The sequence below is a fragment of the Saccostrea cucullata genome, unplaced genomic scaffold (genome assembly GCF_032062105.1).
Source record: "Saccostrea cucullata isolate Sc308-1 unplaced genomic scaffold, CSIRO_AGI_Scuc_v1 ctg149, whole genome shotgun sequence".
Taxonomy (NCBI): Eukaryota; Metazoa; Mollusca; class Bivalvia; order Ostreida; family Ostreidae; genus Saccostrea; species Saccostrea cuccullata.
The window spans coordinates 1-17,776 of record NW_026933711.1 but is presented as its reverse complement, the minus strand read 5'-3'; the positions used below and the strand labels follow the sequence as shown (position 1 = coordinate 17,776).

Genomic DNA, 17,776 nt, shown 5'->3' with positions numbered 1-17,776 from the left:
TAACAGCATGTGTAACAAAATTTATTTTGTGTCAAAAAGGTTCAGAAGTCCCCAAACAGAAGCTTAATTGATTGGCAACTCTGTATGGTATACCCAGTTACAAACTTGAAATTGACATTTCCAATTAGATTTCTCAGAAGCAAAGTGCTCAATTTCATTTCAATTCCTTTTATTAAAATATGAGAAGTTAAAGAGACCACTCCGATATTTCATTTGTATCACCATACAAAGTTAAAAAAAAAATCTTGAGATTTTAAAATAGAGACTTGCAGTTTAAGAAGTATTTTATTCAAAATATACAGAAAAGTATACAGTGAATATGGATTGAACAGCAGGCCAATGGCCTATATTAGTTCTTTCCATTTGAAATAGAGACTTACAGAATTGACGGGGGCTCCAGCTATCACCTCAGCTAATGAATTAATACAGACTTACAGAATTGACGGGGGCTCCAGCTATCACCTCAGCTAATGAATTAACACAGACTTACAGAACTGACGGGGACTACATTTAAGCATAATTAAATCTGATACTTATTTGAAAAAGACCATAAATAAAAAAACCCACGGGTGATCTCGTCTATACTTATCACCCGTGGGGCTCCTGCTATCACCTCAGCTAATGAATTAATACAGACTGACGGGGGCTCCAGCTATCACCTCAGCTAATGAATTAATACAGACTTACAGAGTTGACAGGGGCTCCAGCTATCACCTCTGCTAATGAATTAATACAGACCAATGGGGGCTACTGCTACCACCTCTGCTAATGAATTAATACAGACTGACGGGGCTCCAGCTATCACCTCAGCTAATGAATTACCACAGACTTACAGAATTGACGTGGGCTCCTGCTATCACCTCAGCTAATGAATTAACACAGACTTACAGACCTGACAGGGGCTCCTGCTATCACCTCTGCTAATGAATTAACACAGACATACAGAATTGATGTGGGCTCCTGCTATCACCTTAGCTAATGAATTACCACAGACTTACAGAACTGACAGGGGCTCCTGGTAACACCTCTGCTAATGAATTAACACAGACTTACAGACCTGACAGGGGCTCCTGCTATCACCTCTGCTAATGAATTAACACAGACATACAGAATTGATGTGGGCTCCTGCTATCACCTTAGCTAATGAATTACCACAGACTTACAGAACTGACAGGGGCTCCTGATAACACCTCTGCTAATAAATTAACACAGACTTACAGAACTGACAGGGGCTCCTGCTATCACCTCTGCTAATGAATTAACACAGACATACAGAATTGATGTGGGCTCCTGCTATCACCTTAGCTAATGAATTACCACAGACTTACAGAACTGACAGGGGCTCCTGATAACACCTCTGCTAATAAATTAACACAGACTTACAGAACTGACAGGGGCTCCTGCTATCACCTCAGCTAACCACTTCATGCCATGATCAGTTAACAGGTCACATCCTGACAAGTTCACAGTCTTCAAATTCTTTAAAGTGGTTCCCTGAAAAAGGAGTGAAATAATATACTGTAGATCGTTTAATTTTCGCGACACCTTATTTCCGCGAGATAGTCGCTGACTCTTTATTAGCGAGACAACATTTTCATGAATTGTGGTCATTGCTCTATATAATCTAAAGGAATTATATACGCGAGAATGAAAATTTCGCGAGCATACCGTCTCACGTAATTACGCGAAAATGAAGTTCTCGCAGATAAAAAGTGATTTACAGTAGATCTATACCTTTGCTTATACTTCATTTTTAAGTACAATTTGAATGATTTAAGATCAAATTCAATTTTATAACCAAGACATTGTACTTTAAGTATCCATACTGTAAATTGCTGCATTCAAATATAGATGAATCCTGATACTTAATTAATTCACAGGAGACAGTTTGAACATCTCCTGCTTAAAACGATAATGTTTACTACTGGAGGTGCAATAAAGATACGCTTGTTTAGATTATAAGTACAATCATAAGTCTTTCAAAAATAATGATTCAGTGCTTCATTAGGATCACTATCTGAGAGTCATGAGTAAATCAAATAAAAAACATTCCGTTCCTGATTCAGCAAATCTTACTAAATGTTTGGAGACGGTGCCAGACAACTCACCGAAAGACACGGGTCACCAACAAAAGTTAAATTCACCAATGCGTGCAAATTTGCAGAATGGACAATTCACCAACAATATTGTCTGTGAGTAGAAATTCATATAATAATTGGTAGATGTTGTGTTAAGTATTCATATATAATAAACATGATCAAAGATGTATAAAAAAAAACATGTTTTTCTTGGGGTTTTTTTGTATATCCACCATTGTTGGTCTAGCGCATACAGATTGCTTCTCGTGAATCCGAGCAAGGTCATAGGTCGGCAATATTGAGGGAAGTTTTTGATTAAATGAAAAAAAGATTTGAAATGAATAAAAACGTTTATTCACATAAATGATTTTCTCTAAATATTTGTTAAATTTCCCTGTTTTATATATTCGGTCGACGATGTGTCTGTCGGTGACCCTTTTTTCTGTGACTTGTCGTATCGGCGAGTTTGATAGTGTTGGTGAGTTGTCGTTCGATGAGTTGTCTTTCACGGCTATGGCACACTTTCTTATATGTAAGACTAGGACAATGATTTACCTTTGTATGGTCACGTATCACTTTGATCACCGCATCTGTGCAGTAGCCATTGCTACTGAAATTTATATCTGTCACTTCATCTAGCTTCAACTCTGCCAAGTTTTCCTGTTTAAAAAGCAAATGTCATGAAATTTTAACATGCCATATATAGGAAGAGCTATAAATAAGAATAGTTACCTCCAAATCTAACAGATAATTAGAAACAGGAGGACAATGAAATCACTATTACTCAGAAAGACTTATTGCTTAAAAATCTAATGGAAAGGTGTATGTTCCACAATAAAAAGAAAATTCCTTGATATTTTTCTGACTGACCTTGAACTTGTGTAGGGGTATCTGTCCTCTGAGGACAGACTCCTCCCGATCGTACGTTATCTCAGTCATCTCGCTAGGTCCTCATGTCCTCACACTTCTGTAAAGGAAAAACACTACGATACATTCACAATGAGATGCCTCTTTAATTCTAATTACAGACTGTACTTCTATTTAGGGAAAACACTACGATACAGTCACATTCTTAATTATGTCTCTTTAATTCTAATTACTTAACATGTTTTGGTATTTAAATTCAATCACATATTCAATTTTGTTATTCAAAACACTCAAATGATTTCTGCCACTAATTTGGAAATGTAATTCTTATAAAAGGATTTTAATAGTTGGTGCTGACTTCTGCTTAGAAAATCTTGACCCTGTACATAATACATCTACAAAAGCTGCATGCATTGATTTGAAGTCATGCATCAATGGCACAAAAAATAAATTAAAAAATACATAAAAAATTTCAGCTAATTAAAGAACTTTTGATGAGACATGAGTCTAATTATTTGTCAGCTGAGATCCATGTAGTTCCTTTTACTAACATGCCCCCCCCCTCCCCTTTCATTATAAACCACTGTGATATAGATCTAAATATAAAACCCCTATCTTAGGTCTTTGAACCTGGACAACAAGATATTGTATCAAATCATTAAATGAACAAACTTTATATGATTATATAATGGTTGCCCTGTATGAGTTTTTTTTCTCTTTATTGCTATGTATAAAACACTGGACAACAGCTCAACAGCTCCCTGGGTCCTGCATGGTTTCAAGAAATTTGAAAAATATATTTCAAAAAATATTACAAAAAAAATATTAGAAACCTAGCTAGCTTACATTTAATTTTTGACTCAGATTTCAATTAATATACCAGGTACATAAGGGATCACAAATTCTTCTTTTAAATATCTTATTTACTTTCGAAAAGGTTTAATCCTTTTTGCTCGTAGCACATCTAAAAACCCTTAACCAAGGACTAAGTACAATTCAAGTTAATAATTACATCTTGGTTTTGATATGAATAGAAGTAGAAAATGTCAGAGATTTTAAGATGACACACAAAACTGATAATTATAACTGCATGTCGCTGTAATGTGTGTACATTGCTGTTGTTATTTGATCATTACTCATGACTCCATGCACATAATTTTAAACTTATTTAGGCCCATGGTTCTTATCTGAAAATTAGCTAGGTAACTGACAAATTTTCTAGAACTGAAATAATTTTAGTCAAACAAATTCATATTTTTACCAGGTATATCACTTGTCAGCTTCTTAGAAAATTCTGGCAGAACCTATCACTTCAAAACTATTTAACATAATTCTATTTTTATGACATATTTTAAATTAAACAAATGAAAAAAAAACTGTCAAAAAAATTCACAGATATCAGTCTCAATTTATATTTTTAGAACAAATTTTACACCTTCTTTAATCAAACTTTGCCGAGAAATGAAGAAACACATGTATATTAAAGATGTCAAGATAAAGTTTACACCAATTTTTGCCTCAAAATCATATATATTTTGACCAATATTTTAAAATTTCCATCACTGACCCCATTATTTTAAAGTACTCAGTACTTGCAGGGACCTATATACTAACGGGATAGGCAACTCCTTCCTCGCCATGTTTATCTACCCAAAACATCACGCACAACACTACAAGTTTTTCAATTTACGTTTATTCCCAGTAAACAGGATGTTTTCTGATTATTATCATTTATTCCTTTTCTGTATTGGAATTGATTTATTAATAAATTTTAAAGCATAATAATATTATAATTTAAATATAAAGAAAATAAACATCGAAATCGGCGATTTCTCGCAAATATGGCCGATCGGGGCATGTGCTGATTTTGCATAAAACAAAATTACTACTAAGATAAGGAGTATAATACAAATCTTGAATGATTTTTTGACAGACATTTTAAGGTTTTGATCTCAAATATGCGATAGCTTTAGAGATATAATTAATTAAAGTTGACTTACGAAATCCTGCGACTTACAAGATATTGCGAGACTTGCGGTAGTTGCCTATCCTGTTAGTATATAGGTTCCTGGTACTTGTGACTAATCAGGACTTAACTTGTAAAAAGTTTGATACAAGAAAAGATGTTATTGCCTAATTAGATTTTCAATACCCCAAGTATGTTATTTTTTAGTGCAAAAAGGTCACACAATAATTTACATGCATTAATTTGCAATATTTGTTCAATGATAAATATTAATCAAACTATTTTACATAAAATAAGATTATAATCATTATAGCCAATGTTACATCTAATAGATTATGATAAATGTTAAGTGATTAATACTAGCTAGTAAAAAGAATTAAAATTTAAGTGCAAAAAGGTCAACTCAGTTGTACAGTAGCTAAGTAAGATGCACACTGACCCCTATTTTCTCTACAATTTTGAGTCATACTAAATGAGTACTTTCCAAAATATACTTCTCAAAAAATTCTTGATATAACAAATTTCACAAGTGGCACTTCACTAAAATTTGCCTCTCCCATATACCATACAATTAAGGCCTACTGTGATCCCATTTTCATCCAAATTAAGGAACAAGATTTAAACAAACTTAAATGTACACCACATGAATTTTTTTTAACTTCTTTTTCTTTTATAGTCTATCTGCTTTTCACAGAAAAAATGTACACTTTGGCATTTGGCTGGGATGTTCCAACTAATTTCACTGATTTAAAAGTCACATAAAAAATTAATTCTTTTACCATAATCATAATGATCATAAAATTTGATTGTTGCATAGCAGCATAGCAGAGAAGTGTCTATCATATCATCATAAAATTAAACACAACATAAGCCCGACAATACTGGTTTATGAAGTTTGAGGTTAGGTATTCTGAAAGTAAATAAGCCAATTTAAAGACATTTTAAATATTACACTGTTTACTCTTTAAAGTCCCCTGGCAAGATACCAAATGTTTTGTTCTAATACATGTAATTTTAGTTCAGACATATCCTGTGGATTCTTAAACAAAAATAAACGTTTTTTCTACCTCAAAATATCATTCATATTTAAGGAAACAATATACATGTAGCATGAAAATGCACCATAGCTTTTTTCAGCGCTAGAAAGTAAATGTAGATATATGAAAGATTTACTATACATAAACATTAAATTCGATCAAGGCAGTATAAATTCAAGTTTTCATTTTTCTATGTTATATTTAAGGTACGCAGTATGGCAAAGATTGATAAAAATAAAATAAAATAACTACCACTGACAACAGAAACCCTTAACCCTGTCCTCGATCACCATAATATCATTCATAATTTTGATGGCTTCCATAGATACAATGCAACTTCCGGTGTAAATAATTTTTAAAGTAAATAGCTAAGAAACTAATTACCAAAGTAAATACGTGTGAACTTCGGAGCACAAAGACGAAAAACGTCTAAGAAACATTGAACAAACCTTCTTACATATTTATCGGACGCTATTCAGCTTCAAATTTTGTTATACACTCTGCAGCCCACCTGTTCCTGAAATTCCACAAAAGTGGAATTCCATACCCGATCAGAAAGCAGATTAAGGGGGGGGGGTGTAGATGATATTTTCTTTTACATATCAAAACATTTCAAAAACAATTATTTCAAAAGGTTTTATATTAATTTTTATAATACTTTTTAAAATAAAAAAAAAATGAAAAAGAAAATAAGTGAATAAAGAGGGTCTTTGTTTCTTTTCCTATATGAAATTGGAAGACAAACTATAAAAACTGCCACAATTTAAGATTAAGCCATAGGGGGAAAACACTATTAATAAACCTTAATCATCAAGCAGGGAGCTGACATATATACACATTATTTTTATGCATACAAGTTGTCAACAGTTAACTTAATTATAATTCACACAAAAGCTGAAGTGTGATTTTAATAATAATCATCAAGAGTGGAAGAAAAAACTTCAGCTCCATAGCTCAAAGCGTTTGACCATTGCGAACTGTTTGGTTCTTAGGTTTGACAAAACGCATGTTGTTCTGGAACCTTGTCTAGAGTGCAGAAATCAATGCTTCCCTTACAGTTTTTCAGTTTTGACAATTGTAGGTTTCTCATTCAAGTTTCATTGGTCAACCATTCATTTTAAAACTGGTTATAATTTTTCTTAGCTGCAGAACTGTAGCTCTCTGCTTGAGAAAATTTGGACATAGCTGAGAGCTACAGATCCAAGTGTTGCATAAACCTTTGATGTATCCTGCCTGGCACCAATTTTTTGTCTCTCAATTCAGGTATTATTTCTTGTATATAATGCTTGCTTAAGCATTAAAAAATGGTCTCCAATAATTAACCATACATTAAACTCGTTCTCCTGATATTTCATTTACCTTTCAATTGTTTGAAAAGGCTGTTTGTGATAAGTGACCTCCAAAAGGAAATCTTTTAAACCAACATTCCAAAACCATAAAGGACTGTTTCAGACCGTTGAAAGGTAAACAATCAATAATAGGAGTATAAAAATAAATGACTAAGTATTTGATGCCATTCTAAAAACCAAAAAAGCATAAAATACAAAAAAATATAATACCTGAAGTGAGTGACAAATAATCAGCAGCATAAATCAAACTTTTTACAACACTTGAATCTGTAGCTATCTGCTTTATCTTCCGAATTTTCTCAAGCAGAGAGCTACAGTTCTGCAGCTAAATTTTTCTTATCTATTTGAATGTAACAAATTAACAGACAAAAGAAAATGGCATAAGATTATACAGCCTGTTAATACTCAATCAGATAGACAAATATCAAATGTAAATGCTTAACACTTTATTTAAAAATCTTCATATAAATAACAACAGAGGTATAAGTCTTCATCTTTTTGTTTTCTGTCTCTTTAGTAAAGAATTCCGTAATGCAATCTGTAAGGAAAAAAAAGTTATCACAAATACAATACAGTTTATGATTCAAATATCTAATACAAGATCTACTTTCTAAGTTAAAATATATCTACTAGAGTATTTTAATCTGTAATACAACACAAGAGAGAAAGCTTATGATTGCATGATTGTATCATTTCCTTGACATGAAGGTTTTCAAGAAAGGATTTCTGTTCTATTGTAGCAAAAAAAATGCCACATTATTTAGCTTATACAATATTAATTTGATTTTTCAGGAAAATACATACATGTATATAGTGTGAGTACAATACACTTAGTGATAGATACCGTATAATCCCTATTACCCGCCCCGGGCACTTAGAAAATTGCAAAAGGGGGGGCGGTTATTTTAGTACATGTATTCTCTTTATAATATTTAATGTCATATTTTAACTCCAAGAAATTTTTGAAAAAAAAAACTAAATTTAAAGAACCACAAAAATAATGTTTAACTTTTATACTTAAAGTGAAGATAATCCACCTAAATTAAGCTAAATGATTCATTTTCCACTGAGATATTGGGTAATAAACAAGTTTCATTTTCACTTTCTTCAATTTTTGCAGACTTTTCATATGATTCTAGATGATTTTAATCAATGTACAGGGGACCCTTATTTCCTGACAATTGAAAAAGATCTAAGGCGGCGCTCAATAGGGATTATACTGTATACTTGATTGAATTGTTTTTTGTCGATGGCACTACAGAGAATAAAATGCAAGATGTTTACAGTACATTTGTTCTTTACCTTAGAAGTAAGTACAATTACCCACCTGTTTATCACGGAATGATCTTTTGACCTTTTTCTTCTGTACTTTGTGTTTTATCATCATAAATGCCTTATTCTTCTTCTTGTTTTTATTGGTTGTGCTGGCATGAGGATTCATTTTTTCATGATTTTTTCCAAACTTTTCCCTTCCTTCTCTTCCAGCCTGTTTAAAAATTTAGAAATAAAAAATTGTACTTCTCTCTCAGCTTTCAAACATTATTTGAAAACAATACAGGTCAGAAGTGAAAAATTCTCAAACAAATTTAATTCTCTTGAAAATATTATTATCTGTATTATTCATAACTCAAAACTAGGGAGTTATTGCTATTCTCTCTGTATTAACTGAGAATTTTTGCTACACTCTCTATAATTTGGAGCTATAACTATTTCCTCTATATTTGAGAGTTGTTACTATTCTTTACTGAAGCTATTACTTCACTCTCTATAATAGGGAGTTATTGCTATACCTGCTATAAGCGGAAATTATTCCAATAACTTACCATAACTGTTGATAATCTGCTCTCTTTGTCGTGAGCTCTCTTCTTGTGGATGTTTTCAATTGTAGATAAAGTTAGCAAACTGAAAGAAAGACAAAGTTCTGCTCAGTAAAACCATTTAACATAACCTGGTTAACATCTGTAAAGTTGTCTTTAAAAAAAGCAATGCTTTCAATTTGATGGAAGAAATTCTTATGATCTTTAAAATTATTCTTTAAAAAATTTTGACAGTCTTAGATCTATCAAAAAACAGAGGAACCCATTTCAAGATATTAATAAAAAATAAATGTCATCAAAACAATATTTCTCCAATAAAGCACAGTGTAAAATATAACAAAAAAATTGAGCAAGAAGATCTTCTGCCTCGTTCCCCCTTACCCTCCCTCCTCCTCCTCTTCCTCCCGTTTTCTCTTCCCTCTTCTTCCCTCCACCTCCTTCAATGCCTGCCTCTTCTGAATCCTCTCAAATTCAACTGTTGTAAGAATGCGACTACTAGACACACTCTGGGCCTTCTTTAATTTTTCCTCTTTACTTATCTGAGGTTCTTCTTCCTGAAAAATGTTAAATTTATCAGCTGATTCTCGGTCAAATCATGAACAGGTACCCCTTCCTTTCCCTGTCCTTGTGATCAAGCTTTGATATTGGTGCAAACGAATAATGACTTTAATAATGCAATATCCTTGCACACTACACTTTATAAATATTTAGAATTATTCTTCAATTCATGTTTACTGGTACTCTAGAAGCATGAAATAATAGAGAATTGGGAAGCCCACCTGTGTTTCCTCGTCTGACGAGTGATGAACGTCTATCCATTCCCCCTCGCTATCCGACTCATCACTGCAGGACTCCCAATCATCTGAAACATATACAAAATTTAATTTATATTATAATGGAACAAAATGGAGAAATCCCTCAGAAGACAGGATAAATCTAAGAAGAAGGATTTTAACATGATCCGACTTCAATCTAATGGATGACCAATTAATCATATTGACAGATATATCCACTAGTAAATATATCTCACATGATTTAATATCATTTAAGTTGGAGACAATGTAATTGTGGGTGTAAGGAGAGTTCCAATAGTGCATAGTTGTCTAACTGTTTTTTTTTATGGATTATTCCCCTCCTGTGAAAATCTAAGTATTCTCTCTCTCTCTTTCTCTCACTCTCTTTACCTTTTTCCTTTGACTCCTCTTTTTGTTCTTCCTCTTCTGGTAGAATTTCTGCCCCTGGGATAAAATCTTTAGCTAAATTTCCTCCATATACCAGAGTGTCTGCCTCAGCCATGGCCTCTGTCGGTTTTCCCTGGTAAATGTATGATTTAAAAATTATAAATCAGCATGATTAATATTATCAGAGGATCTATTTTGATGTAATTGATTGACCTTGACCTTATAACAATTGAATCAAGGTCAAATATTTTGATGACATGTACCCTACTCCATACCACAAATGCATGTTCCAAGTCTGAAAATTAATGTCAAAGAGTTCTTATGTTATTGTCTAATCAGGTTTTTTTTCTATTTGACATTGAAGTAAGAAAGAAGTCAAGGTAAATAGAAGGTAAAAATTCTAGTGCACTTCATCGTAAACTATTTTCAGAAACTCCAGTACTTACCTTGTCTTTTTTACTGAGAAGATCAGGTTTCACTTTTCTATAGAGTTGTAATAGGGCCCTTGAGCTCATCATCACACCTAGTAAAAAGAAAAAGTGGTGGGGTAGTCCTTACCATATTTGGTCATAATGTCTACAAAAGGAAACCAAACATAAAGAAAAAATATTCAAAGTGTACGGACTGAGTTAGAGTTATCACCCATGTTTGTTTTCCTACATTGCTAATCTATCGAACATAAAAAAAATACATGCAGTTATACTTGTATTACAGTTTCCCTTTGTCTCTGGCTTCTACAAATGGACATTTTATCTTTTGTCTCTTTATTCTTTTACCTTTGTCTCTGTGTGATTTGTACTGTACTAAATCTCCCAGTAAATCTGCTGACATGGCCAGGGGACATCGAGCACAAATTTCCTTCACTGCATTCAGTCTGAAAGTAAAACAACCTGCTGAAGTATTGTATAAACAAAAATATAATTGCAGAGATACCTATGTCATTTTTGTACAGAGTTACAATTGCATTAATGCTTTTTTTTTTATCCCTTTATAATCCTACCAGAAACTAGAACTGTCCAATAGGGACAAATACCCCCCGCTGGGTTTTTCAGAGAAGGTGCCAATTCAAAAATACTTTATGGATCTAGAGATGTTCACAATTTACTTAAAATAAAGTGCCACGCCACAGCATGATAGGCCCGTCAAAATATTACACAATTATCTTTAACAGTTTAACTGCAAGAAAAAACCTTGATTTTAAGATTTCCAATTTTTCCATTTTTAAAAGAAATATTTCTTTATCCATCCCCTGTGCTGTAGACATAATTAAAACAAATATTACATAACTGACAGATTTCTATACTGTTTGTGTTAGACTTTGTCAAATGCCGGCCATCATAATAAACAATATCAAATTAGTCTTAACAACTTAATCTATGTCAAATTAATTTTGAAAAGAAAGGCTGACCATCAAATGACATTTGCTATGACCAGCAGACTTCTTCTGTTTAATCCCCAAAGACAGATAAGGCAGCGCTAGATCAGATAGCCTTCCTACATTGAACTCATTAATTAATCTTTGACTGGATGCTTTTCTACTCATTACTCCCTAAATATTAATGGATCTGCACTTTTTATCCTAAAACACTTTTAAAACATATAAAATACTCTTTTTAGAGTTAATGCCAGACAGGTTTTAAATTTAATTCATATGCACATGCTGATTCAACCCCATCCCATAAAATTAGTTTTTAATTAATTAATATTATATAATGTCAGATTATTAGTTTATTATGCAATATCAAATAAGTTTTAATTACTTTTTATCAAATTCATTTTAAAACTTAGCTAAGCCACCAAGAGCTATTTTTAATCTAACAGCTAGGCTGGCTGTCCATTTGCCCAATACCCAAGGGATAACACCAAACCTCCTCACACTAAACCCATTAATTTCTCTCTAATTTGACATGCAACTTTCTATATCAAAATTCTTCCTGACCAGTGTTATATTATGCCCATGGGACAAACTGAATTCCTCTCATTAAACACTGAAATTTGTTTAAGATTGCTGTAAAGTATATGATGAAAATATATATATAAGTTTTTACTTGATTTAATACTTTTTAATAAGGATACAACTCTAGTTTTTACATTTTTAGGATTATGAAATTTAAAATTCAAAAAACTTAAATTTTTAAAAAATTTCACTAAAATCAAAGGTCACAGTGACCTTGAAATAGGTGACACACCTTCTACCTAAGATGTATACTTTTGCCAAGTTTGATAGCTCTAGGTCTAATAGTTTTCTAGTTCTCTCTCTCTTTCTTCCATCTCTTAGCATCTTTATTAAAGGTCAGAGCTACCTACTTTTGGTGCGCGACACACCGTCTACCCAAGAAGTATCAGTTGACAAAGTTTGATAATCCTAGGCCTAATAGTATTGAAGTTATGAGCCGGACACGAATGGATGGCCTCAGTCGGACGGACGGACATGAAGCCTATAACATAATACGTCCCGTCTTAAGACGGGCGTACAAAAATTTGCAATGAAATATGATTGCTCATCATGTTTCTTAATGAATGAAAGGGAGGTGCAACCAAATGAAACATCAATACTAATACATTGTAATTCCATTGTAACATTTTTTTTTTTTTTTTTCATTTAATTTTTCTTCATTTATACTGCATTAAAAAATATATTGCAATCATGTGTTATGTCACTCTGCAAACTGATTGTTGAAAAAAAAAACCATTATACAAAATCAAATTAATCTTGATATATCAATTTGAAATGCATTTTGAAAATAAAGAACTGGTCATCCAGTAATGAAGTGTTTTGAAACAATAAATTACAATTAAGAGAATAAGAGAAGAGAGATCTTTAATTCTTGTGCTTTATTCCCTGAAGATTTGATAACACACACACTTGATAAGATATATGCCTAAACAACTTCCAACACCAAACTCATTAATTTATCTTTAACTGGATGCATGTCCAGTCATTATTCCAAGAGACAAATGAAATTACATTATCTTCTGTGCAAAGTAAAAACTGTTTTTAACACTTGATGTTTCTTTTTTTAAAGTTTTTATGAGTAATTTTAAGCTGTAGTTCACGTTTTTGTACAGATATTCTAGATTCTATGTCTCAAACCTTATACATGAGCCCAAAATGAACAAGTCAATTAAAATTTTAAAAAACCTGTAAAATGCAGAAAAATGAACAAAAAGAGTTGAAAATTCCTGGTGCACAACTTCATATGGTGAATAATAATTGAACAAATTTTCTGTGTGATCCTTGCAATAGTTTCTGAGAAACGGTCCCAAAACCCCAAAATAAAAATGAAAAAACACCTGTAAAATTCAAAATAATAATCCAATCAAGATGAAAAATATCAACAACTTCATATGGTGAATAATATGTGTACAAATTTTCAAAAATCCTTCCAATAGTTTCTGAGTAATGGTCCTATGTCATTTTTGACAGACAGAGTTACAATTGCATTAATGCTTTTTTTTTATCCCTTTATAATCCTACCAGAAATTACATACTCTGATTAATAAATGTATATCTAAGAATCTCAGCTTACCCAACAGCCATCACTTCTCCTGAATTTCTGTCAGTGATGAAATTATTTGCAACTGTTTTCAAAACACCTTCAATCACCTAAAAAAATATTCAAGTAACAAAAAATGTCTTATAGTTGATGTTACAGGATATAAAAATTATAACAGTTTTGCGAGTTTGGAACATTTAATACTGTAACTGAAAGTGACCAAAAGTCAAAAACTTACATCAGGTGGAACAAGTTCATGGCTGGATTGAGCAGCGTACAGAAGTATTTTTGTTACCTCTGAAAAGAAAGATAATAAACTGCAATCACCCTGTTCTTTAACTTAGCCAACTCTGAAATTGAGGTGAATGCCATTTTTGTGTATAGTCAAGTGTGTCATGGAAAAATGTAAACAATTCAGTTCAAATTTAGTATCCAACTGAGCCATTCAGGTAGAAAATACTTCTTTATATAGTATTCTCAGACTTCACTAGTCTATTCAAAATCTGCATTTTATAAAAAAAAAAAATATTTACTTTACTTAAATAAAATTATTATACCTCTCTGGTGGGGCTGCAAGAAGCGTTGGACAAATGGGTAGAAATTCAACACCAAAAGCTGAAAATTCAGATATAGAATTAGTATTTGATGGTTGAAGTTATTTTTAAAAAAAATAAAACTAAAGTGACACACGAAAAAAAATGTCTACCTGGTGTATTCCAATCAAGCGTGACGTCAAATCCATCATCATCAACTTGACTTCGAACCTCTCTGTTGTTTTCTCCAGCTGATTAAACAACCTCTCACACATACCTAATCATTTCAAGATTTACATTTACTTTCTGTTTTGGGTGTCCTTAAATAACACTTTTACAAAATGCTTTTTTCCTTTAGTAATTGTTTATTACAGTACCTTAATCAAAGGTAGAAATAACAGTTAATACTGATACTTTACCTTGTGGGTCGTGAATGAGATGCAGAGCTGAATTATTGAAAACCTCAGCAGTTTTCTTTTTCTTCTTGTGTTTCTGTATCATAGAATGTATAACTCTTATTCTTCATTTGTAATTGTATGCATGTGTTGTGTACACCTAGTATATGAATACAGGTAATAGAAATAATAGATACGATTAAAAGCTAATGCAATTTTATACAGGTATAGGAACAATTTGAAAGTACATTGTACTATACTATACATGTACTTAGGACTGTCATCTGAAAATGTTGTGAAGCCAGTATTTTGTATACTTAAAATCTCCTTCAATGTTAAGCTTAACTGAACAACTTATGATTAATATACAGTAATAAATATGCTCTCTATAAAGGAATGAAGAGAAATACTAAATCCTAAAGCCTAACCTTTAATGTCTGCAGGGCTCTGTCCAGCTTTTTCTGCCTTTTCTTTGTGTGTTTTCCCACTCTGTGTGAAAGTCGCAGTGACTTCTCAGATTTTGGTGCCTCATCCTGTAAAAAGCACATAATTCACCAATCATTAGATCCACACATCAGATTTTCATGCAAGTGATGCTCACATACTATCCTATCAACACTTGGGTAATATTCTCTCAACAAATTATGCCTAACCTGTAATTCATTAGAAGTTTGTTTACATACCTCCTCGCTGTCTGAATCCTCGTTCTCTTTTCCTTCGTGACCCAAGAAAAATTGTAGAGCTGCTACAAGCACCTGTGTTAAGACAGTATAAAACACCATAACAAAATAGGTCACTGAAATGTCTGTTAACCTGTAAACTGCATGCAAATATGGTATATGTCTTTTCCATTTTTTAAAACTAAAAGAATTGATTATAAATATTATACATAGAATACAATAAATGTAACAATGGATTTTAAATGAAAACAGGTGCCCCCTCCTGCCTTTGTACCTTTGTGACTTTGGAGAAACAACCCGTGGCAATGACATTGACTGTCTTAGCATCATTCCATACGTTTCTTCTGTACAACTCTATCATAACATCCTGAAACAATTTAAAAATTAAGTTATTCGTGTGAGTTTGATTTTTCAGGTAAAAGCTCCATGTCCTTTATAAATACCTTATTAATAGCGTATGTTGATCAAACAAGCAGTGACACTTGGAAGTCTCTGTGTCATTTTTCAAGCATTGCTTAATAACCTGGTAGTAACATGCATTAGCAGTAAAATTTGAAGAATATATCACCTACCAGTGACATTTTTGCAGCTACTGCATTGTTATCCTTCATCATAGTGTACATAAAACTTTGAAGAGTCTGAAAGAGAAGATTAAAAGTTAATACTTAATACTAGCTATCTCTATTTTTTAAAAGTAATCAATTAATCAAACTGAACATCAGTGTATATATGACTTCTTACCGAGTTTAATTTGGTATTTTTGTGTTTTTTGTTCACATTTTTAATGTCATTTACGATATAAGAGTAGAGAGTCTTCCTCAAAAGTTTATCCTGGCACCGAAAAAGTTTAAAAAATAGTTCCAGCATACTGCTTGCTTCTAGCATGTTCTTATTCCTCAAGAGAATCATAGCCTTGCAAAAAGTCTGAAATTGCAAAAAATAAAACTTTAATTTAAACAATACCTGGTGCATGTATTTTATTCACAGATGTGAAAGTGAATAGGATTGAGCAGCAGGCTTGTCTTATTATAGCCCTCTCACTTTACATTTAAATGAATTGTCATTACTCTTAAGATTTCAGCTTAAGTGAGGTAAAAAGCATAACTTAACAACCTCCTGATATTCACAATATTCTATAATTGGACACTTGTAATACTTAAATGTTTTTAATTTTAATTCCCTACCATTCTCATACTTCTATCCAATCCATCACCATGGCAACTAAGTAAATCTCTTAAGTGTTCAGGGAATTTTGACGCTTCTTCTGGGTAACAATGTGCCACCTTGATAAAGAGGAAACAATGAAATAATCATAGCTGACAATTTAACATCATAGCTGACAATTAATTGAACATTATAAATGAACTTGGCTAAAGCCTCGGCTTTTATCTTTCATACAACATTTCTCGATCGCCCTCGGAGTTATCCTGCAACATTCACGAAAATGCGGACTTTATTTCTTAAACATGATCAAATGAGACACATTCTCACATACTTTTTTCTTTCTGTTGAGTTTTTTCTGCAATCGGTCAAAAAACTGTGACATGAAACACAGATAAATAATTTCTACAATATCCTCAACAACATTTTTTTGGACTGACACATTTTACCTGAGCCATAAATAGGACCAGTTCCTCAAGTGCTTTGGAGTAAGTTGATGGTTTCAGTTGAAAAATTTGAAGATTTGATTCATAATGTCGATACTGCTGTAGAAACTAAAGAAAAATTTGAGAATAAACAAATTGATATTTCTGTAAAAAACACACTAGAGTAACAGGTTGGGCACACACCCCCAAATGGTCATTTAACCACCGTTTGGTGGTCAATCGCCCATATCGGCGTCTTTTTTACCTTCCAAATGGTGGTCTTTTTTATTCAAATCCAATTTTTATTAAAATGAAACAAAAGCGCATTTACTTCAGCAATGGAAAATTTTAATTAACATATTCCTCGCACAATTAATACAATTTAGTCAATTTTCCATGTGGAATTTCTTTGGAACTTCGTAAAAACGAAACCCACAGTTGTTTGTGACAGCCGAACTATTTGCTCAGACAATACGAAAAATTATTTTGTTGTGTATAGTTCAGTAAAAAATATATTTAAACAAGAGGTGTAAGTCTAGAGAAGTAACTTTACAAATGATCTTTCAATCTGCGTCTATATAAATCTCTATAAAATCCCGTTAAACAGGAGCTCCTCGTATCTTTTTCGTATGGTGGGCACTTATTGCTATAATTTTCATTTTTTCTACATTTGAATGTAACATTTATTCTTTATTTTCTTTTAGGATGAAGTTACGATTTCTGTGTGACCCTGTGTGACCTTTTGTGATTTAGTATGCATATCTATGATGTATCTACTATATCTATTAAA

At 32.4% G+C, this 17,776-nt stretch overlaps 2 protein-coding genes across 2 annotated transcripts in view; both read right to left on the bottom strand.

Moving 5' to 3' along the window:
- Window positions 1-6,465, bottom strand: part of LOC134239045 (uncharacterized) — a 59,347-nt gene extending 52,882 nt beyond the window's left edge. Inside the window, exons 1-4 of the mRNA XM_062721189.1 lie at window positions 6,398-6,465; window positions 2,949-3,045; window positions 2,634-2,738; window positions 1,384-1,494 (exon numbers count right to left, since the gene is read on the bottom strand). Coding sequence (XP_062577173.1) covers window positions 1,384-1,494; window positions 2,634-2,738; window positions 2,949-3,017 — 285 coding nt within the window. The 5' untranslated portion in view covers window positions 3,018-3,045; window positions 6,398-6,465. The remainder of the gene's footprint in view (window positions 1-1,383; window positions 1,495-2,633; window positions 2,739-2,948; window positions 3,046-6,397) is intronic.
- A 1,263-nt stretch (window positions 6,466-7,728) lies between these two features.
- On the bottom strand, window positions 7,729-17,115 carry LOC134239040 (protein SDA1 homolog; the record flags this gene model as incomplete). The annotated part of the gene is made up of 20 exons (XM_062721186.1): window positions 7,729-7,835; window positions 8,625-8,783; window positions 9,121-9,199; window positions 9,496-9,668; window positions 9,894-9,976; window positions 10,299-10,428; window positions 10,742-10,818; window positions 11,072-11,169; window positions 13,826-13,902; window positions 14,031-14,089; window positions 14,350-14,407; window positions 14,499-14,602; window positions 14,745-14,817; window positions 15,149-15,253; window positions 15,404-15,475; window positions 15,675-15,767; window positions 15,973-16,038; window positions 16,142-16,324; window positions 16,585-16,683; window positions 17,011-17,115. Coding segments are annotated over 20 exons (1,941 nt in total), but the record flags the coding sequence as incomplete, so codon positions are not given.
- Window positions 17,116-17,776: the final 661 nt, after the last annotated feature.